At 39.4% G+C, this 22770-nt stretch overlaps 1 protein-coding gene across 1 annotated transcript in view; it reads right to left on the bottom strand.

Annotated features, from left to right (window-relative positions):
- The window catches only part of htr4 (5-hydroxytryptamine receptor 4), a 179432-nt gene that overhangs the window by 101298 nt on the left and 55364 nt on the right, over window positions 1-22770 (bottom strand). Inside the window, exon 2 of the mRNA XM_079249570.1 lies at window positions 15979-16092. Within this exon, the coding sequence (XP_079105696.1) occupies window positions 15979-16092 (114 nt within the window). The remainder of the gene's footprint in view (window positions 1-15978; window positions 16093-22770) is intronic.

Below are 22770 nucleotides of genomic sequence, written 5' to 3'. Positions count from 1 at the left end.
CAAAAATTTGTCCATTCAACATTTGTTATGTGACAAAAAATGATCTTTTGTTTCATGATGGAACCAGAATATGAGCCTAAGATGGACATCATACACATAAACTGGGACTAATTATAAAACCAAAACACACAAGATCTTCCATTCATACAATTTTTATTTTGTGCTGGAAAAAAATAAATAAAAACAAAAACAAAACATCTATGTATTGTAAGTCTGTTGACATCAGTATGAGAGGGAATTCTGTGAAGAAACAGAGATAGCAGAAATCTATGAAATCTGCAAAGCATCCTGTACGTCAAGTCGATCTGTAAAACCAAATTAGAACAAATTTAATACTTCCATTAACTGCATGCAGATAGTCCCTTGCATGTGTTTTCTGTTTTCTTAGAAGGATAATAATAAACTGAGGTGTTTCCATGGCATGCTTTGCACATATTGAACTCTAGATTGGATCTATAGTAGGTATGCTTTTGTCCAGATTTGATTCGATTACGATTTTTTTGGGTGCCGATTCGAAAATTCTTCAGTATTGCTGATTTTTATAGATTAAAAACAAAAAAAAAAAAAAACTGTATAAAACTTCTTTTTTGCTTGTTATTTTTCTTAATTTCAATGAGGAAAAAAACAACATAGCCAGACCATCATTCTGCTGCTAATATGCCCAAGAAGACAAGTAAAAATATCAATAAAAAACAATAAAAATGACAAAAAAATCTATATTGCATTCATTTAATTTATTTTTTTTTAAAAATCAATTTTTTACAAAAAAAATCGATTTTAAAATTGTGAAGAAAAAAAATCCTGATTTCCGATTTTCCCACCCCTAATCTATAGTGTTTTATATTGCATACACACTGTATATACTGCACACACTTCCATATAATGATAATATAATAACATTCCAATGGCCTTTTCATATAAATAGTATGGATATTTTTTCAAAACCATTCAGTGAAAAGTAATAAAATTCTACTTTAACTCTTTCTGTGAACACATATAACTGAATATAGACGTTGTTACGTTAAGGTGATACAAAACAACACTGATAATGACCCACAACATCTGCAGCCTGCCTTCATCTCACCTTCTGAGTGATGTAAAAGGTTGTTTGATGAGGAGCAAATTCACGCGAAAGGAGCATCACAAACAATCACTCATCTCGCAAACAATGCAGACGAGCCGTCACAAGCAAATAAAATGGTGAGAATAAGTTCAGACCAAAGGTTGAAGTGGTAAAAATACAGCAGAAATCAGTGCATGTTGGTCAGCAAGTGTGCACATAAGCCTAATACCACCCTCCCTAGTCCTCTTGACACACCTTTGCCACCCTTCAATCCATCAAACCATTTTTTCAACAGCTTGTTTCAATACAGGGACGAGGGAACCTGGAGCTTATCCCAGCAATCCTTGAGTTAGAGGCAGGGTACACCCTGGCGAAGTCGCTAGTCCATCACCGGACCAGAAAAGAGAAACAAACACCATCCACACTTATATTCACAATTTAGAGTAACCAATCAACCTAACATGCATGTCTTTAGATGGTGGAAGGAAGCCGGAGTACCCAGAGAGAGCCCACACATACGCAGGGAGAACACGCAAACTCCACACAGAAAGGCCACCATTCAAACCTCCCACACAAGACCTTATAACAACCAATGTTGGACTATACTATAACTAAGTAGAAGAAGACTCCTTTTACACCGTCAACTGTGTTGACTTTTCCTAGTAGAGCTAGCCCTCCAGCAGCAGCATATTAACAGCTCTGGTTCTGGATAAAAATCCATAACATACCTTGAAAATTCTCCATCTGAAAATAAAATTATCACCACCTTCATTATTTAAAGCAAATAGGCTGTACCAAATTCTCTGAAACTCTAAGGGTAAATTAATATAAGTAAAGTTGGAAGTTTAAAATTATGATTACCATTCAATGATTCAAAGGAATTATTCTGCAATCAAAAGACAAAAGAGGCAGATAGTTGATGTGGCTGGCTTCAGAGCTCCGAGTGAGTCTTCCGGCATTAGTAGAGGTGTGGTGATAGAGAAAGAAATTCATCCTGGTTCCATTACTCACTGATTAGGAGATTTCAGGAGAGCAGGACAAAATAAAAACAACACGGAGACAATGAAAAATTGGAAAGAGAGCAAACATTCATCATTTTATTCTGTGGAGTTGGAGAAAAATAAGTGGATAGAAAAAAAAACTCCAATGAAGATGAAACCACAAAAGGAAGATGATTTGGTGGGATTTGTTCTGCAAATTGGGAGCCTGAGACAAAAAAGAGAGTCTAAATTTAAATCCAACTTGATTGTCCTGACTTCCAACCTACAGGCTCCTGTAATTTTCCTCAGTGATAAAAAGGTGAAAGCGGCCAATGGCAAGTCATGCTACTCATACAAAGTGACCTACAGATTGAATAAAAAGCAACAAACTTCAATAAAACTGACCCCATTATGTAAATTTTCTTGCTGAAATATTATTAAAGCTGTCTTGAGTAAGGTGAAAGTTAAACAGGAAAATTAGTTTATATTCTCATTTTAATAACAGACTTTTTATACAGTTCTGTGCATTACACACACATCCTGTAATAGTTGCAGGATGCAAATATTTATGAGGAATATGCCAAACTTATTGCCGTTTTGCTCTGAAAGATGACTTAGATCTGCTAAAGTTTCCAGTCTTAAAACTCTGTGCATGATGGTCCAACGACATTCATGATGCACATATCAGCTGTTGCTGCCCTGCACCATCCCGAGCCTTAAAATTCACTTGATAGCTGTGTTTGGCTTCATGGAACCATGTCACACTCCAGCAACCGGACATCAACAATTTGGCCATTTTGAACTTAAACCATGATAGATTTGACTGAAATATGCAAGAAAACGTTTAATAGAAGGAGCAAGAGAAAAGATGGGGGCAAATATCTGACTGACATTTACGAGCTGGAGTGTGCCAAGAGAAGAGACAGGATACACGAAGGATGCTAAATTAAAGAGAGGGGTCTGGTTGCAGAGCTCAACTGTGAGGGACAGCTCTGGTGCAGTCTCCTCTCTCAGGCCACTTCCACCATAGGGCAGAAAGAAACAAACGTTCCAGCCCCCCCACCACACAATGCTGTCTGGCATGCAATTAGAATAAGAAAGTTTGCCAACCGCAAATAAAACACAAGCAAAATAAGAAAAGACAAAGATACAGAGATACATTTGACACTGAAGACACTGAAAACTAAGCTAGAATTAGCAAACCCTACTATGGTAACTTTATTGATATAATCAATCAATCAATCAATAGAAGAAGTAGGGAGCGTCCCGACCCTAACTTGAGCCAACTAGTTGAACCAGTTTTTTTCCAGTTTTGGCACTCTTGTGCCAGCTGCTCCGTGTCTTCCATGGTAACTCTGTGTTGTTGGAGGTTGTCCAGCCATCGAGTGCAGTGCTTGCCTTGTGGTCGTTTCCAATCAGCGACCTGTGGATCTGGAGAACTTGAGAATGGCTCTAGGGTTGGGGGGAAGGCGAAGAACATGACCAAATCAGCGGGTATGATGTTTCTCAGGCAAGCTGATCTGGGCTGGTACATGCAAGCTCTGAGCGCCTTATTGGAAACCCTTTAGTATCACCTGATGTTATATTACATAGTAATATTAATTGAAAAGTATATTTTGGATGAGGACAGCAGACCGTATGCTTGTATGAGGAGTGCTGTTAATGTTATTTATAGTGTGATCCAGATGGTGGCACAGTGGTTTTAACACACCAACATTTGTAAGTCCATGTTATCTTGAAAAATGTCCAAATGAACCTATTTACAGATATGTGAACCATTATCCTGATGGCAACACAGTGATTATAACAGCTGATTTATCAGTTCAGTCTGTTTAGAATAATCTTTGATGCAGGTTTGTAATGCAACTTATTTTTTAAAGTCTCTGTTTCTACCTGCCATATGATGGAGATGACTTGAGAGTGGAGTCTGCACCAGAACTCTCTTTTTAGTGGCACTCTGTAGCCAGACTATCTTAAATTTAAGGTCCACGTATGCCCCCTTCTGTACGTAAATGAAGACGTCCATTTCAAACATTGTCATATGTCATTGTCCTCATACTTCTGTACGTCTTTTATGTTGCCATGGTTGTTGAGTCAGTTCATCCACAAGTGGGCAGGACTGATTTCACTTCCTGGTTTTGACACCTGCTGGTAGCGGTAGTTGTGGACACACTCACAGTTCCTCTGCAAATTCTCCTGGCATGTCTACAGGTGTTGATGTTGTTTTCTCCTGAACAACTTATGTGTCTTCTTCGGGTGCATTTTCTTTGGTTGTTTGCAGAGGTGGTAATTCCTGTCCAGCAGCTGTTCCGACCAGTCACCAAACGAGCGGAATTTAATGAGCAGAGCTTATTTGCCAGGTAAACGAGCCTGTTAGTGAAAACACATGTTCTAAATGTACAGATAGATCCAAACACATGGCAGGACTTTTACTTTCTGGACCAGGAATTGCCACCTCTGGTTGTTTGTCATCTTCTTCCTATTTCTCTCTGGTTTGTTCCTTGCCCCCAGAATATTGTCGTGGTATTGCTCTATTTTCTACTTCAAGTGACATATTTTCAAGCCCCTGGTAAACCGACCAAATTCAGCATGTAACCGATGCAGGAGATGACGAAACTGTCCGTCTGTGTATCTGTTTTCTACGCCAAGCATTTATGGGCCTTTAGCCTTCATTCTGTGGCAAAAGAGTTCAGCAGTGAGGCTTTAAAGGCAGACACACAAAGACACACACAGTGTGACTTTCTTAAGCTTTATTGTCACACAACACACATAAATACGCACACTGATGTCTCCTGGGAGGCTATGCACTCGACAAAGAACAGAACTGCTGACACAAGGTGACAAAATGCCTGCCTATCAGCCAAGTGCAACATAAGGGACTTAATATATGTTACCACTGTGATGAATCACAGTAAATAAGTGATCACTCACAGCATGATTAGTAATGTTAAAAAAAAAAAAAAAAAAAAAACATGCAAGAGCGTTTGGTCTTTTAGAATCTGTCCTGTGATGTACGACATTTTCCTTTTTATTCTGCAACCAGACAACCAACCAGTCGAAAAGTTGGTCAGTCATGCTGTGCTTTCCCTGGGCTGTAGATGGTCTGCAGTCTATAAATAGCCCCAGTAAGAGCTGATGGCTGCAAGGCTTTTCCATCTGCCATTCTCTAACCCAAACAGTCCCTCAAAACAGGCAGTTAGTGACGGGACCAACCAGCTGTCTGCTTGTGTAAATCCTGCTGGACACATGTTAAACACACGAGTGCACACACATGGATGGCATCATCGATCAAAGCTGTTCACTAAAGATAAATGAGCATTTACACATTAAATGCACACACGTCGTGAAGTTACAGACACCTAAAATTTGTCTTGGCAGTAATTCAGGATGGTTTAAAAAACTATTAACAAACCTCTGAGAGGGAGGTGTTGTGTTTAGTTAGCATGACATACTGTGTTTCGCTTAAAGTGCTATGAATAAATAAACTTTATGAGAGGAGACAGGTTTGTGTGTGGTCGGTGTAATTACAGATGCATGTAATGGTATAATGCAAAGTAAGAAAGTCGATAAAAAAAGGAATTTAAACAGAATGAAGTGAGTTAGAGAAAAGGGATGGGAACACCTTATGTTATTTTTCTGATTTCGGTTCATTATCATTAAATTATTTACTGTAATTATAGCTGAGGCAAGAAAAAACATTTACTGTTGGTTCACAGTTGATGATAAGTTCAAGTAAATTTGTTTTAAAATTTTATGTCACTGCTTTGGATTAAGGTAGAGAATCTTTAAAATGGATTTATACATAAATACATTGATGATGGTGCAGATTATGATGTATGTCCCACTGCCCTCGGTTTGTATCATACTGTGTGTATTCTGCTATTTGTGTCTCTGTAACTTGTTCTTTTATTTGATTTGTTTAAATTCACGTGTAGTTTGTTCTAAATATTTTATTTTCATCCCATTTATTCTTTTTAGTTTAACTTACTTTTTTTATTCAGTATTTCTTTTGTATCTTAATGAAATGTATGACACAAATAAACCTGCCCTGCCTTCGTGAAATGTTAGGGCATATGCTCATTGTCCTACTTGATGTAATGTTGACACAGTGTGTTAAAATGGAGAAGTATGCTATAGGCTAACAAGCCCGAAACAAACTGGTGGGATGGCTTAGGATGTAACACATATATGCCCACATTAAAATTATATTTAGCCCGTAAGATGATTTCAATGTATTACGTCTGGCCCACCGAGCCATTGTATAGCGCATGTACCCCTAACACTACAAATCCCACAATGCTGTCTTGGCGAGCTAGACTCCGGACCAGAAAATGCCCCCACATCGACACCTCACAAGCCATGAGAAAGCAGATCTTTACCGCCGTGTTGCCTTTTGCACAGTTTGCTGAAAAACTCAATCTACTTAGCGCTGAACTTACCCAACAGTTTGCCGACTTTGAAACCAAAAAATGTAGACTTGAACTTTTTAGCAACCCGTTTGCTGTTGACGTGAAAAGCGCATCAACCAACCTCCAAATGGAGCTTATTGAGCTACAGTGTCATGACACGTTCAAATCAAAGTATGACTCTGTCGGTGCTGCACAATTTCCACCTTGGCTCTCCGACACACTGCCTCAACTCCGTGCCCAAACTGCGCAAATGCTCTTTATTTTCGGCAGCATGTATCTGTGTGAGCAACTGTTTTCTTTAATGAAGATGAACAGAACAGCACACGGGAGTTGTCTCACTGATGAACACCTTCATTCAGTCCTGAGGATTTCCTCAGCTCAGAGCCTGACTCCACAAATCAATGCACTTGCATGTAAAAAGTGACGCCAAGTATTTGGATTGAACCATAGACTCTATAAAATGAGATGGCCTCCGTGACGTCACCCATAGGTTTCTGAAGAGCTAAATTGAAGCTTGGTGGGCGATTCATACCGTCGCCATCTTGGCAGCGTCATGCGTGTCGTCTCGCCCGGAAAATACAAATATGGACAAAGAGGTAGAGCTGAGAGGGGTGCTGTGAGCGTCATGGTAGATGATTGACATCGAGTGAACTCCGAGCTTTCTGTAGCTAAGAGCTAACCCAGAGCTAACAGGAGCTAACCAGCTAACAGAGGTAAGCGGGCTAAAGCTAAGTCATGTTGTTAACCGGCTAAAAACCGCGGTTGTTTTATGTTCTTCTTACTTGAAGCCGGAGACTGGTACCTGTCAATTAAAAGGGCACGCCCCTAAATATGTCGAACTTTGAGATTAAATTACTTTTAAATAGGCAAGTTAGAAAAACATTCACTCCCCCCACAGTTGTCATGAAGGTAAACCTGACCTATAAACCGAAAATGGATTTTTGAACAAGGCTGTAAACATGTTTATTTCTGCCGTGAAGTTGGCCTTTTTAACATGGGAGTCTATGGGGATTTGCTCTGTTTTGCAGCCCCTAGCGGATGAAGGGGGTACAGCAGTTTTATGCACTTCCTCATAGATTTCACTTTTTTTTACCGAGGTTGCCGCTTGGGTTGCAACCATGTGCATTATAGTTATATTATATAGAGTAAATGGAAGCAAATCAAACTGGATAAATATAATGTTATTTTCTGAAGGCATGGTCTGTTCAAAGTTGAAAGATTATATATATATATATATATATATATATATATATATATATATATATATATATATATATATATATATATACATTTTTTTTATTTTTTTTATTTTTTTTAATTTTTTTTAGGTGTTGGCCTTGATGGCCTGTGATGAAGGTTACAATTAAAATGCATAGTTCCAGATATAGATATCTGATATTGATTTCAGTTTTTTAAGCCTGTTCTGGGTTCAGTTTTAAAGTAAAAAAAAAGAACTATTATTTAACATATGAAAATGTTTAATACAGTACTGTATCTCAAAGATAATAAAAACAGGAATAATAGCTGTCACTTTCTGAATAAAATAATGAGTTTGGCCCTCTACTTTGTTCCTCGTTTTAATTTTGGCCCTCTGTGACTTTTGAGTTTGACATCCCTGAAAAAGCTATGGTAGTCGTATGCTTGTGGTAGTTTGTCTTTCTAAAGGTGATTAGTCTTCTTTTTAGTTTTTTAATTGCTGTTGTCCATTGCTGTCAAGCCAATCTCAGTATATTTAAAACTACTACAGTTAAACCAGTTTATTTATTTATTTCTATCATATCATAACACCCACAGAGCTGAATCTAAAACAGTACCTGCAGTTTAAGTATTTATCTGTTCTTTATATTGCTGAGTCCAATTCAGAGCCCAGTAATTAGCAGGTCAGAGAAAGGACTTGTCACCAGTTCATCACGTGGGCCATCCCACAGAGACAAACAACCCGTCATGCTCACGCTTAGGTTAAATGATCACTCTAAATTTTCCCTAACAAGCATTTCTTTGGACATTGGAAGAAGTAGTTTTACCTGGAGAGAACTTATACATTCACAGGGCAAACATGCAACTTGCACACAGAAAGGCAACAGTTTGATCCTCCCCTCAGCCGGGCCTTGAACAGCAACTTTCTTGCTTTGGGACCGTGGTGCTAACCGCCACACCACCATGCAGCTACAATCCATGCTTAAAGGCAGATTAAGTTAACATATTGTAGTTTTGACAAAGTATTTTAATTAAATCCAAATTATTTTAACTTGATTTTAGTCCTTGTGCCAGATCGGAACCCTGTCTAGGGAGTACCGTGCTCCAGCTCCAGCTCAACTGAATTAAGTGGTAAAAAAAAATGAATGGATGGATTTGATTTGTCCAAAAGCTAATAGATTCTATGTAAATAACACGCATAATCCAATATTTGAGGATAAAATCATTTTCACTTCACAGTCACATCAGCAAGTAGCTCCTCTGCTTGTATAATTATTGACATAAACACCAACAGCCTTGCAGCTGTACATGGTGATGGGAGGACAATAAACCGGCAACATCCAATCACACACTGATCCTGTCTTTCAATCACCTCCGTTTTGTTTTTTACTCATAAGAAGCCTTCATTTCTGAATTGCAGCATAACCAGACATATGATGTAAAAGTCATATTAAACAGCAGATTAACGTATAACATAAGCTCTTCAGGTAACATAAATCTGCTAGAGAAGTTCATCGTGGAACATTTTTAAAGATTTAAAGACTCTTTTTCATTTTGACACTTTCTGAGTGATTAAGATACTTGATTACCTTTCTCATTTAGATTATCAGCTAATGCTAAACAGCACATTTTAAATAATCTCCTCTTAACTGCACATTACCAGTCATGCTGCATTCAGTGTAATCTAAAAGTAAATTTCCTTGTTTTATACAACAAACAGCAGTTAGTTCATTTAACTACATAATGCTCTCGCAGTAGTTTGTTGGAATATTTTACATTCAGAAAAGCAAATATTCCATAGTACTGACACTTCCAACCCAAATTCTCATCAGAATGAAAGAACTCTTTGTAGCGCACCACTCTTTATTTCCAATTACAAAAGAAGACATTGGTTACATATTTTGTCCTGAACCAACTTAACCTTCAACACACTGCCGGCGCAATTATAAATACAGTAACACAGTTCACTTTTTGTGAACTTGCAGGGTTACATTTAGAAGACAATGATGTGTCTGAAGGGGAGATCATCATTCTGTTCGTCCGCAAGACTAATTGGTATGCGGACCAAGTAAAAGATGCAAAGGGGGACAGAGCAGGACGATCGAGTTGTCCTACTTTTGAAACAGGTCGACATGATTTTTTTTTCTGTTTGTGAAAAAGAATGCAGTTTTATGAGGAAAAAAATGTAATTTTTTTTATGCAATGTGATGAAGGTTAAATAAAGGACTACCAAATAAAGGAAATAAGTAGGTCATTTTGAACCACAGCAAATTGGACGGCTGTTCCATTCCTCTATCTGCAATGCAAAAACACTTTAAACTATGTGGGCCGGTTTACCGGGTGCTCTGCAATTAGACTTTACCTGGAAAAGATGAAGTTGATACAACTGTCCAAGGCCAGATGAAGAAGATTCCTGTATTTGAAAATAAATAAATAAATGATTCTTAGTCAAGTGTTTTGTTTTATTTTTAAGTAGCTGGGTATGTTCTAGTTTGGAGTCAGTTCACTGTGTGCTAACTTAACCTTTCAGGATAATTACACAATCATTTCTTATATGGAAATATCATAGTTCAAAGGCTAGTGAGTCTGGCTTGCATCCACATTTAAACTTGCATTGTGGCTTGAAGCTGAAATGCTCAAGTCTCCCCTTCATAGTGGAGTGGCTCACCTCACACCCTGGGACCAGATGCTACAATGAGTGCTGTAAATTCACAGTTGCAAAAGAAGCTGTAGCGACAATCACGAGGGACCAATGTTCCTGACATCATAACGGCGGGACTGCCTACAGAGCTGTTCAGTGTCCAGAGTAAACAGTGCGCAGACTGCGTGGCAGCATGTGTGAGTGGGTTTCACGTCCACAAGCTAGACAAGACACAGAAAACATGAGGTGGTGTTTGTGTGGAGGTTACTGATGAGTGGTTTAACACTCTCTTAATCGCCTTCTGCTAGTATCAACTCCAGCAGAAGTCTTCATGTGTGTAAAGTGCCTCTAAGTTGTTAATCAGCTTTTTTTCTCCTGCAAGCTTACATCTCAGCTGTGGAAAACACAGTTAAAAACTTTATGGATGGTTTGAAATCATTATGAGGCTTGAAATCAACTGCAATGTGGTCTACCAATAAACGTTGTCCATAAGAACGTCAACTATGGAGATACATTTGTGTCTTTATTATCCAATCAAAAAAGTTAGATTTGTAACCAAAAATTATTTTTGAGAGCAAAAAAAAAAAAAAAGGGAGGAATTTTTTTTTTGTAGAGATAGAAACAAATTAGGTTCCAATTAAAAAAAAAAAAAAAAAAAATTTGAGAAAGCATACTTCTCCAACTTCAATCACAATCAAATCAAATCAAACTTTATTTGTATAGCACTTTTCATGCTTAAAAACAATACAAAGTGCTTTACATTATAAAACAATTTACATCAAAGTAGATAAGACACTAACACACACACACATCCCCTTTTACCCACCCACAACCACCCTCACCCATGCCCTATTTGCCCTGTAACAGTTAAAAGAAGATGAATGACCAGGTGCATTTATACCAGATGTGCACCAGATAAGGAAACGATATTCTCAGGGAGCCTCGACACAAAGGGCTACCCCCAACCAAGACCACCCAGGCCATCACCATGGGGGCCACCCGGGTCCGGGCAGACAGGACCCACGCCACAACTGTAAGGCTGCAGCGCTGGATCCCGACCCACCAGACAGGGACAGCCCCCACTGCAACACCCATGCAGTCAGAGCAGAGGCAGCCCTCGGTAAAGAGGACCCCAATGAGGAGAGAGCTGGAGTGATAACTAAACAAAAATAAAATCCATTTAAAAAATAATAAAATAATAAAATCTATACTAATATGTAAATCAATATATAAAATAAATAAATCAAATTAACTAAAAAGATGTAAATCAATATATAAAATATATAAATAAATAAAATTAACTAAAAAGATGAATAAATATGGGTTAATATAAGAATGTTAAAACTTAGTTATAAGCTAAACTAAAAAGGTAGGTCTTGAGCGTTTTTTTTAAAAACATCAACAGTCTCTGCAGCCCTGAGGCCCTCAGGCAGGCTGTTCCATAGGCGAGGCCCGTAATACTGAAATGTGGCCTCGCCATATGTTTTGGAACGAACTTTAGGAAGAACTAAAAGGCTGGTACCTGAGGACCTCAGGGTCCGTGAGGGCTCATACTTTAAAAACAGGTCAAGACCATTAAGACATTTATAAACCACTAAAAGAACCTTAAAATAAAAAAAGTAATGTTTTCAATCAAAACTAATGTTTGTAAGTCAAAAACTACAACCATTGTGCATAAAAATAAGTCCTTTTCTCTTTACAGTTATATACATTTTATTACAAGTTGTAAAGTTTTGTTTGCAAATCAGTCCTCTTTGCTTGCCAATTCTAAAGTTTTGGTTGCGAATTTAACTGCATTTGCGCTGCGCTGCGCTGGTAAATGAGAGCAGAGTTTCTATTGGTTGGTTTCACCTGGCTCCGGCACCAGCTACGCCTTCTGCATTTCACCCATTTCACTCTCGGTTAACTGCTTGCAGTTAAAGTTGATAGCCTGTTGGCAGGGACGGTCTTTGCTATGGGCAATGTGGGCGACCGCCCAGGACGCAACCTTTTTGAGGAGCGCACGAGCGTCCTAAGAAATTAAATAAAATACAAATTAAAAAATCAGCACATACCGCACATTTCCACATCAAGTTAATAAGCGCTACTATCATGTCACCTTGCTGCTGAGAGTCATGTAGGCCTGTACAGGTTGTGTGTGTGTCATAAGGAAAGGTAGGGGGGAGATGGGAGGGGGGGTCACAACTGGCAACTGCAGAAGTTGTGAGCAGGTTCGGATAATAAAGACACAAATTTCGCTCCATAATCAACAAATATAAGGGCAATTTTTCAAAACTATCCCTTTAATTTACAAATGAATATTTCCATTTAGGTTAAATGAGCTACTCAGGAGTACACTCTTGTCTTCTTCTGTAACTGATGTGAATAAGCAAGAAAATACAAACATTTTATTTATTTTTTTATTTTTTTATTTAAAAACTTCCTATAGAATTTCTTCAATCTGATCCTTTCCATCTCAGTTTAATACTTCATTTAACTATTTTACATAACAGTGTGGCAACTTTAAATTTGCAGTTTTACAAAATGAGTTCATAATATACCATTAGCTTCAGCTTGATTAGCTTTGCATAGATTTCAGGCCATCCTGCAAATGTTGCCTGAAATTTTGCCACATATGTTCATTCATAGTTAACTTTGTCATCTTATTGTGGGTATATCAATTGTGTCTTCCTCTTCATCGCAAACTGGGATTAAGTCTATTTGAATAATTCCATGTCACAAAATGTTGACCTGATGCTGTTCATATATATGAGGACCTACTTTAAATGTAAGCCTTGTGTTTGGAAGTGATGGAGTAAAGAGCATGCACGGCAACTGTTGCTTTCACTGCAGACTATTTTATTTCAAGCTAAACATTTTCACTTGTTTGTAATGACTGCATTCTAGCTCGGTATCTGTGCATGTTGGTTAGCTGTGGATTATGTAAGATAACAAAAATATCTATGTAGTCCTCATTCATTCATCCATCCATCCATCCATTTTCTTAACCCCTCGGTCCAACTAACAATAATAATAATATTAATGCATTTCATTCATTTAGCACATTTTCAAGAACTGAAATACACTTTAAACAATAAAGCATCTTACAATTAAGAGTTGCAGGGAAGCTGGAGTCTATCCCAGCAATCACTGGGCAAGAGGCAGGGTACACCCTGGACAGGTCACCAGTCCATCACAGGGTCACACAGGGACACAAACAGGCAGTAATCATTAATAGAAAAAAGATCTGTGTCATATTTTAATATTTCACCTTAAACTGTAGTATTTTGCTTTGTACTGATGTAGCTTTTACATGTTCTGTCCAGAAATTAGGTCATTTGTGAGGTTGTGCCACAAATGGAAAAACAGGTTTGTCACTCCATGCCTTTATATAGTAATATTTTGTCTCTAAATATGAAAAGAAATATTTTGGGGTATTCTAATATTTTGCTGTCTTGCCATTTTGTTTCTCTGTAGTATCCATACCCTACCAGTCAAATGTTCAAACACCCTTTCTCAGTGAGTCCAAACTTTTGACTGTTGGTGTTTTCTCTGTTCTTGACAAACTGTCTAGTTTTCTCACCAAACACGGCGGTCCATGTTGGACCATTTGAGTTTGCATGTTGGACATATTGCTGAAAGAATGTCTGTCTGTTGGAGTTATTTTTTTTTAGTGCCTGCCTGAAACAGCTTTGTTTGTTAATGATGTGCTCCACTGTAATATTTGTCACAAACACACACCCAAGGGATACCCCTACTGATGAGATATTTGCCTGTGTTTTTATATCTGACAATGTGTGACTACGTGTCTATGTGGGTCGTTCCCAGTGGACAGCAGGACAATGAGGCAGATGGAACAAAGACTGTGTGTCATTGTTCTCTCCTCAGGGACAGGAGACAACACAGCAGCGACTCTGCTGAGTTCTTAAATATACAAATGTGTACAAAGCAGGTTCATTCGTGTTACAGATAATGATTAACCGCATTTTATTGGTGTCTCTTTTACATAAATGCAAAATTTCAGAGACTGACCGACACGCAAACACATGCCAGCATCATGCGAACAAAGGTCACCCTGTGCTCTCAGGTGTCATGAGATAAAAAGAGATGAAGAGAGGAAGTGACCAATGATCAAAGGGAAACAAAGCAGAGAGAGACAACACAAGGGCAAAAGAGAAAGACAAGGTGGAGAGGAAAGGATGAAGGGGAGTTATAAAATCAGTCACTGCGGTGACATCAGCCCCCCCGCGTGAGCAGAGCAGCCGCATGCAGGATAGCCTGCCAGCTCTGCCCCCGTCACCACCGCTTAGCTTGTATCACACATGTTTCTACTCTGCAGACGCAGCTCCTACTTCCACCGTAAAATCCATTCTCCTTAAATGTGAAATATGTCTCATTTAACTGCCGTAGCCATTTTTTAAAGATGAGCTGAAACGCACCGAGAGGCATTTTGTTTCACTAAAGCTCTCCCGCTCGACTACTCCATGACAACTGGCCCAGTTATGCCAGCAGATGCTTTGTTACACAGAACCATCTGGAAAGTATAGCTGCAAAAAAGTGTTTGGAACAGAATGAGTGGTTGAAATATCTGTCACATCAACAAACCGGCAAAACAGACCAAACAACAACCAGACGCAGTCATGTAAAAACGAAGTGCCTCCTCGTCCAAATATCTTCTTTCATACAATTTTAAAGGAAAATATTAAACCCACATGTATTACTTACATGAAAATGTAGTTAAATAACTTGATTGTCAGTGGTGGCACCGCTATAAAAGCAGAAGTTTTGGACTTTTTTGGCCTGCAACACTCAGTTATATGTTATTGCAATGCCAAAGAGGAAAAACATCAGCAAATGTTTGCTTCTTTTATTCTCTGAAATATTAGTAAATTAAAACAATAAGAATATTATTCTACAGTGAAAGAAAAAGAAAACAGTCAGGACAGCTGTCAGTCACTGGACATCCCAGCAGGCTCAGGCCAAAAGGGGACCCTGCAATGATCAGAGAAACTTCAAAACCCGAGAGCCACATGTCAGACTCCTCGGGCCGCGTGTTAAATATTAACCCTTTCAGGCATAGTGGTCACTTAGTAGACAACTATTCATGAGCTTTTTTCTTGCATGTTCACAAATAAGGATGGTGTATTTGTAAATGAACCACTTCAGCATATGCTAGTGAGTCGTCCAATACATTACCACTCACTGAAAAATAAATAAATAAATATATGATATAACTGAACATAAATGCATAGATTGTAATAATACAAGTTTGCCTTTGTGATAAATAGGAAAAGAAGATGATACATTGATACACTATATTTGTTAAATATATACATAGTATAATTTTGATTACATTTTATTTTATAAATGTTTTGTATAATAGATTAAAACAAATCAAATAAATTCCAAATATTACTAACAAACAAAAAAGTATCATTGCATATGTATGTAGGGGCAAAATAAAAAAAATGTGGTATTTTTTATATCAATGCATGAATGAAGGGGTTAACGACATGATAGTTTGTAAATCTATAAAATATGATTTTGCATTCTTTTCTTGGTCATCAAAGGTTTATTCACCCCATTGGAAAAACCTGCTAAGGATCAGTTATGTACTGAAATGTAAAACCTTTGAGAAAGGCTGCAGTTTATGTTTCACCTTATAAATGAATGCAGGTCAAAGGAAATGAATCTCAAATTAAAACCCACCTGAGTTGTCTGTCCTTGCAGACGGCCACCATGACCAGCAGGTTTCCCAGGACACTCATCAGCATGACCAGAGACAGGAAGCAGATCAGAGCTATTCGCTTTGGCATGCTGTCGCTATGGAAACACAAATAAAGTAGAATACATTAAATAAAATTGCACAAAAATAAATACATGAAATAATATCAGCATATTTAAATTGAGGATAAGAAAGAAAAAGTTGCAGTTCTGGTTTAGCAGAACTAAGACGAGCAGTTTGTGTTCAAGTCAGTCTGATTTTTGTTCGATATCTTTGTTTAAGTGAATGTTGCAAGAACCAAAACATTGAACTGCCAGTGAAAAATATTTACACTTCCTCTGTCTCCAAGGCAGCCTGCCAGTTTAAAGGAACCAGCCAAGCATGAAAACTGACTTCACATTATGGAGGTTTGAAACAGATAAGGGACTCGTAGCACTAATGCACCACCATGTGTCACGTGAGGAACAAGTTTATTCTAGAAAATGTCCGTTGTTCTGCTCCTACTGATTACTTCCACCTACATAAGCACTCAAAAGGTTTAATATCACGGCGAGTAATAGGTTTCACATTTGTGGCTGATTGGTAATAAATGGGGAAGGAAGCGTCTGTGGTACGCTGAGCTGTGACTGCAGCCGGAGCTGTGCAGAAAAAGAAATCAGAGCCACCTGCAGAAAACGTCAACTCAATCCAAACTCTCAGACACACCATTTGGTAGAGATATCTTTGGTAGATTATTTATTGTAAAGAGCAGATGTCAAACAGATTCATACAAGAAGCTGACTAGCATTTCAATGCTGTGATAGAACTGCACAAACACAGCCAGCACCGTTCATTTGGTCATTTTCTTCGGAATGAACAAGAAAAAAACATCCTGTTTTTTTTTTTTTGTTTGTTTTGTTTTTTGTTTTTATTATAATAATTATAATTATTACATCTCCTAGGCTTCCCAGTTTAACAGTATGGAAATGTCTGGTCTGAGAATGCCACCATTGGAGAGAGACCAACATACCTTCATACCTTCATTAAATCCAGCTTTCTGGTTTTTGGTTTGACCCCCTTTTGCCTTCAGAGCTGCCACTATTCTTTGTAGTAGAGATTTAACAAGTTGTTAGAAACATTCCTGAGATTTTGCTTCATAATGACATTGTTAAGAGATTAACTTGTGTACTCGAGTTGTGTATTATTGCCAATTGAAATGTTGTTTATGATTCTCATCACTGTGAGGCGTAATTCTGTCTTCATGTTCATGCTTAGTGAGCACGCTCAAGGTTATCTTCTTCCCTTCTTTTTTATTGTATGAGTCTCTTCTGATACATTACCTCCTAAAGAGGAGATGTTTATCGCCTTTTTTGACGAATAAATATGCCATCCGGGCAAAACAGGATCATTGCCTCCATTGCATTCCTTCGAGTTGAACGCTGGTGATGAACTGCAATTCTCAAAAGACATTATAGCAGCATACGGTTGCTGCAGATTGGTTGGCTGCACATCGATGAGGACAATCTCAAGTTCCACCACATCCCAAAGGTGCTCCATTGGATTGAGATCTGGTGTGTTGAACTCATCGCCATTTTCAAGAGAGCGGTTGGAGATGATATGAGCTTTGTGGCATGCTGCATTGTTCTGCTTGAATTAGCCATCATAAGACGGTACTCTGTGGTTATAAAAGAATAGACATGGTCACCAACAATACTCAATACCAACTGAACACAGTTTAAACACAGTCTACCTAAGGGACCTAAATTTTGTCCAATTTTGGTGATCATATATGAATTGTAGCATTTGTTTCCTGTTCTTAGCTGACAAGAGTTACATCTAGCAATCACGCCACTCTAAATTAGCTATGTCTGAATTTCAGCAAATTGCCATGAAAAAGTTTTGGCTATATGATTGATGAATATAAGTGTGCGTGCACCGTCCACACCTTTAAGATCAAGCTGAAAATCTTCTTTTTTCATTAATCTTACAGTTAGGAAATGAGCATCTCTTGAGTTGGAGTCTGCATGTACGGGACCCAACTGTCAAGGTCATGCTCTTTGCTCTCATAGTTATGGGTAGTCTAGCCTTCCATAACTTATGTAGCAATGGGGACGTCACCTGATGCAATGAGAAGTAACTTGCTCTTTTTCTCTTTAATGTATAAATATATGACAATATTGCCATCTCTAACTTATTTCTTCTTTTTTCCGCAGGTCTTCCTGAATAAGTGCAGTTGTACATGTTGATCTGTCTTTCCTGTCCTCTCCACCCCAACCAGTCCGGTTGGTTTTCAGAGGTTTTCTTCCTGTTAAAAGGGAGTTTTTTCCTTCCCACTGTCGCCGTGTGGGTGTTCAGGATGGGGGATTGGATCGAAGTCACTATTTCATGAATTCAGTTGATTTCTATGATAGGGTATGTGTGAATTGGCTTGATGTGATGTGTATGCAAAGTGTCCTGTGACAACATTGTTGTGAAGTGGCGCGATACAAATAAAACTGAATTGAATTGAATTAAATACCTGTGGTGTGCATTTGTGATTTTACATCGAAGCATTTTAATTTTTCCAAACAGGCTCCACCTTCTTTTACTCATTGGCATAGTTAATTAAAGCTAGTCTGATGTCTGTCAGTTAGCATCCTTAAGACCTTAACACAGGGGTGTCAAACTCCATCCATCCTAAGGGTCGGTATCCGGCAGGTTTTTGTTGTTTCCTTCTACCAACACAGCCTATTCAAATAAAATGGATCCAGCAGCTTCTTGTCAACATATTTATGGATTTCAGTCAGGTGTGTTGGAGCATGGAGACAACAAAAATCTGCTGGACTGGAGCCCTCGAGGACTGGAGTTTGACACCCCTGCCTTAACAGCTTCAGTTGAGAGAACACATCACATTTTCTTCTTATCCTAAACGTTCATCTTCAGTCTTGGTGATTGTTTTGGCCTTTTACTTTTAGATCATTTTCTTGTAAAGTGATGAAATTAATTACTTTAACCCTGACACTGTAGGCTGCATCTAAAGTTTTTGGGCATTTGCTTAACTTGCCAAGGATACCTTCAACTGACAGTGCTGTCAAAAAGACAGAGACACAGTTTTTGCTAATGTGATGAGAAATGCTTTATGGTCATTCCTCACCTGAGTCAAGATGGTAACATTTAAGAAGACCATATGTAAGGTACTTTTTCGTGATGCATTAAGGGAAATGTGATATATTCATGGCATTAATTTGCAGACGTTGCATTTTTGCTCCTATGCCTATAACCTTGGTATTGTTTTAACAACAAATCTTAAGTTGAAGCAAAGTATCTGGCATGAGGTTTGAATTGAAACTCAGAGCTGTGTGGAGCTCTCCAAAAATACCTTGTTAAATTGTAGACATGTTTGACATTGGTAGTGCATTAAAGTAATCCTCCTGAGGGTTGCGGTCTTTTGCACTGGAATATTTGACACAGAATGAGTGTAAGAAAAAAAAAAAATCTTAAACACATCATTGCTTATAATGCACAGCCCTTTGCCCAAGCATGAAAAAACTCTCTTGCTTGTCTGTGCCCTGCAAGTGTAAAAAAATTTAAACACAGTATGCTAATTTAAACCTCTGTTTAAGTCAAGAGAAATGTCTTGTCTCTGTCTGCCAAATTATTTTACTTGCAGCATCTGAGGTTCAAAGCCAGAATGATAGTGTGCAAATGAAGCTTGCTCTTTGATCATTGCTGCCAACGCGCTAATCAGATCAAATGGGAACACTGACAGCTTCTCAACGGAGGTATCATTACTAAAAAAGGCAAGAAAATGCTTCAGTGAAGCAACTCTGATCTTCTTTGATCTTCAAATTGCTGGCTACAGAGTCTGACCTAAACGGAACTTTGATATGTGTGCTATTGTAGTAGCATTTACCTCTTCACGCAGCTGGAAGTATGACAAGCAGTATTACATACAAGTGTCTGCTTTCATTCAAGAATTGTCTCGGCTGGGCAATGAATCAATCAGATGCAGAAGGTAGAGGAAGCTCTCTGCAACCGGAGAAAACACACTAATCATTAGTTTGATTGGTAAATTTACAAGCTGCTGGCATCTGCCTCCTAATTCGAAAGCAAAGATTGATCTAAGCTGTCCAGTATTAATCACATTATCAAGGTTGTGCATCAGCAACAGGGTTGTTATGCTAAAATAAGTTAAATATGCGTCACCTTTTCTTTTACACGTGTCCCCTATCCAACAAATTGACACGATTTTCTGAATTTCAACTGGTATCATTTTTCCAAAGACCCTGATGTTCGGCCTTGTTGTGATAACAGGCCCACGCATTTGTGTTTGAATATTCAGGTTATTGTGTTTGCAAACGAGTGAATGTCTAGATGGCATCTGACCTTGCCTTGGTATGCTGTCAATCCCCTGCTATTGGTCTGACTGTCTGCTGTCCTGCTGATAAAATCATGTGACAGATAATCACTCAGAGAAGCTGCAGATGGTTCAGAGCTGCTTGTCATTTCTAGTTTTTGGTCTTCACCGCGTGCTTTGACTTGTTAGCTCCTTATGGATTGCACCAATGGAACGGTTTGTGAAAGGCTTCAGGTGGAATTTTATTTTATTTTTTTTACTGTGTGAGAAGTTACAACCCTAATTCCAATGAAGTTGGGATGTTCCATTAACGATGAATGAGAACAGAATACAGTAATTTGAAAAACCTTTTTAACCTAAACTCAGTTGAATGCACTACAAAGGCAAGATATTTTGTTTAAACTGATATAACTTTTTTTTTTTTTTTTTTTTTTGGGGCAAATCTTTACTCATTTTGAATTTTATACCAGCAACATGTTTCAAATTAGGACACAGGCATGTTTACTACTGTGTTACTTTATTTTTCCTTTTAACAACACTCAATAGGCGTTTTGGAACTGAGGACACAAAATATAAGCTTTATAAGTGGGATTCTTTCCCATTCTTGCTTTATGTATACCCTCCATTGCTTAACTTTAAAGTAGAAGACAGGTATGGACTTCATGCAGACCAGTCTTGTACCTGGACTTTTTACTGCAAAGCAATGCTGTTGTAACAGCTGCAGTATGTGACTTGGCATTGTCTTGCTGCAATGAAGTCCCTGAAAGATAGGGTGACATGGATATATACCAGCATTTGTTGCTCCTCAACCTGGATGTACATTTTATTGTTAATGGTGACTTCACAGATGTGCAAGTAACCCACACCCCCCATACTATTACAGAGGCTGGCTTTTGAACTTTGAGCTGAAAGCAATCCAGATAGTCGTTCTTCTCTCAGGCCCAGAGGACACGAAATCTGGGATTTCCAAAACCAATTTGAAATGTAGACTTACCAGACCACATCACACTTTGTCAGTCCATCTGACATGAGCTCAGACCCAGAGATGCTGGCAGCATTTCTGGTTGTTGATAGATGGCTTTCACTTTGCATTGAAGAGTTTTAACTTGTACTTGTAGTTGCAGTGAAAAACTGTGGTAACTCACAATGATTTTCTGAAGAGTTTCTGTACATACGGTGTAATATACTTTACATAATGACTTTGACTTTAATGCATAATTTTTATGCCTGAAGGGCCAAGAGTTACAGACATTCAATTAATGCTTTTGGCCTTGTCAATTTTTTTTTATGGTATTATGGACAGGAGTACATTGAGGAACATTGTTGCCTATTTGTTACCACAGTTGGTCATACAGTGGTGACCCTTGTTTCACAATGCTTGTGAACAACTGAGCATTTCAGGGATTCCACTTTTATAACCGATCATGACACTCAACTGTTTACAATGAACTCATTGAACATTCCTTAACTTTTACAATCTTTTGTTGCTACTGTGCTGGCTGTTTTTATAATGTGTTGCAGGCGTCCATTAAAAAACAAACAGATAACATACAACAGCAGGGGTCTTCCTATTCCCCCTCTTCGTGGGGAGCACTCGGGGTGCGGAGGGCGGGCCTGGTGCTGGCTTGGGGGTTGGGGACGGGGCGCTGCGGGGGACCCTCTGTCCTGGGCAATGCCTGGGCCGCATGAGGGGGCCGGCAGGGTCTCTGGTTGGCTGCATAAGTGTGTGTGTGTGTGTGTGAATGTGGAGAGTTCAGGTCTGGGGCCTGCAGTCCTCCGGTTGTTGCTGGGGGGGGATTGGGAAGGAGAGGGAGGGTTGAATGGGAGGGTGGGAGGGAGGGGGGTGTGTGGAATGGGAGGGAGGGGTGGGGTAGGAGTGTTGGGGACGGTAGGGTTTGGGAGGGAGAGGGTTGGGGAGGGTGCTGGTGAGGGAGGGAGGGTGAGGGAGGGAGGGGGGATATGAAGCAGCGGGAGGTTTGTGGGGAGGGGTTGTTGGGGGGTTGATATACGGACGTGTCCTTGTCCTTGGGGATCCCGCCCCTGGTATCGTGGTGGCCCCGCGATGGTTTTGCTCTGGGTGGGCGGGGCCCGCTGGGTCTTGGCCGGGGCTCTGCCGGGGGGTACGGGTGGTCCTGGGGCCTGTGGGCTGCCGGCTCTCTGTGCGGCCCGCGCTTCAGCACCCGGCGCCCGCCGGGCCGGCTTGTCGTCACCCTGTGCTACCCGGTGCGCCAGGTGGCGCCTGCCTGGGGGCTTCCACTGCTCTGGGCTCGGGGGACGGAGGCTCTCTCTGCTTTGCCTGCCCGGGCTCTGTGCGCGGTGGGCTTGCCGGGCCCTGGGGGCCTTGGGCTCCTCTCCAACACCTCGGGTCATGGTCGTGCTCCCCTACAAGCACTCAGCTGGTCTTTGATTGCATGATCACAGGTTGAACACTCACACGTGCACGCCCACAAAGCGCTCATCT

This window comes from Telmatherina bonti, assembly GCF_933228915.1.
Source record: "Telmatherina bonti genome assembly, chromosome: 12".
NCBI lineage: Eukaryota > Metazoa > Chordata > Actinopteri > Atheriniformes > Telmatherinidae > Telmatherina > Telmatherina bonti.
This window is presented reverse-complemented; position numbering and strand designations above follow the sequence as displayed.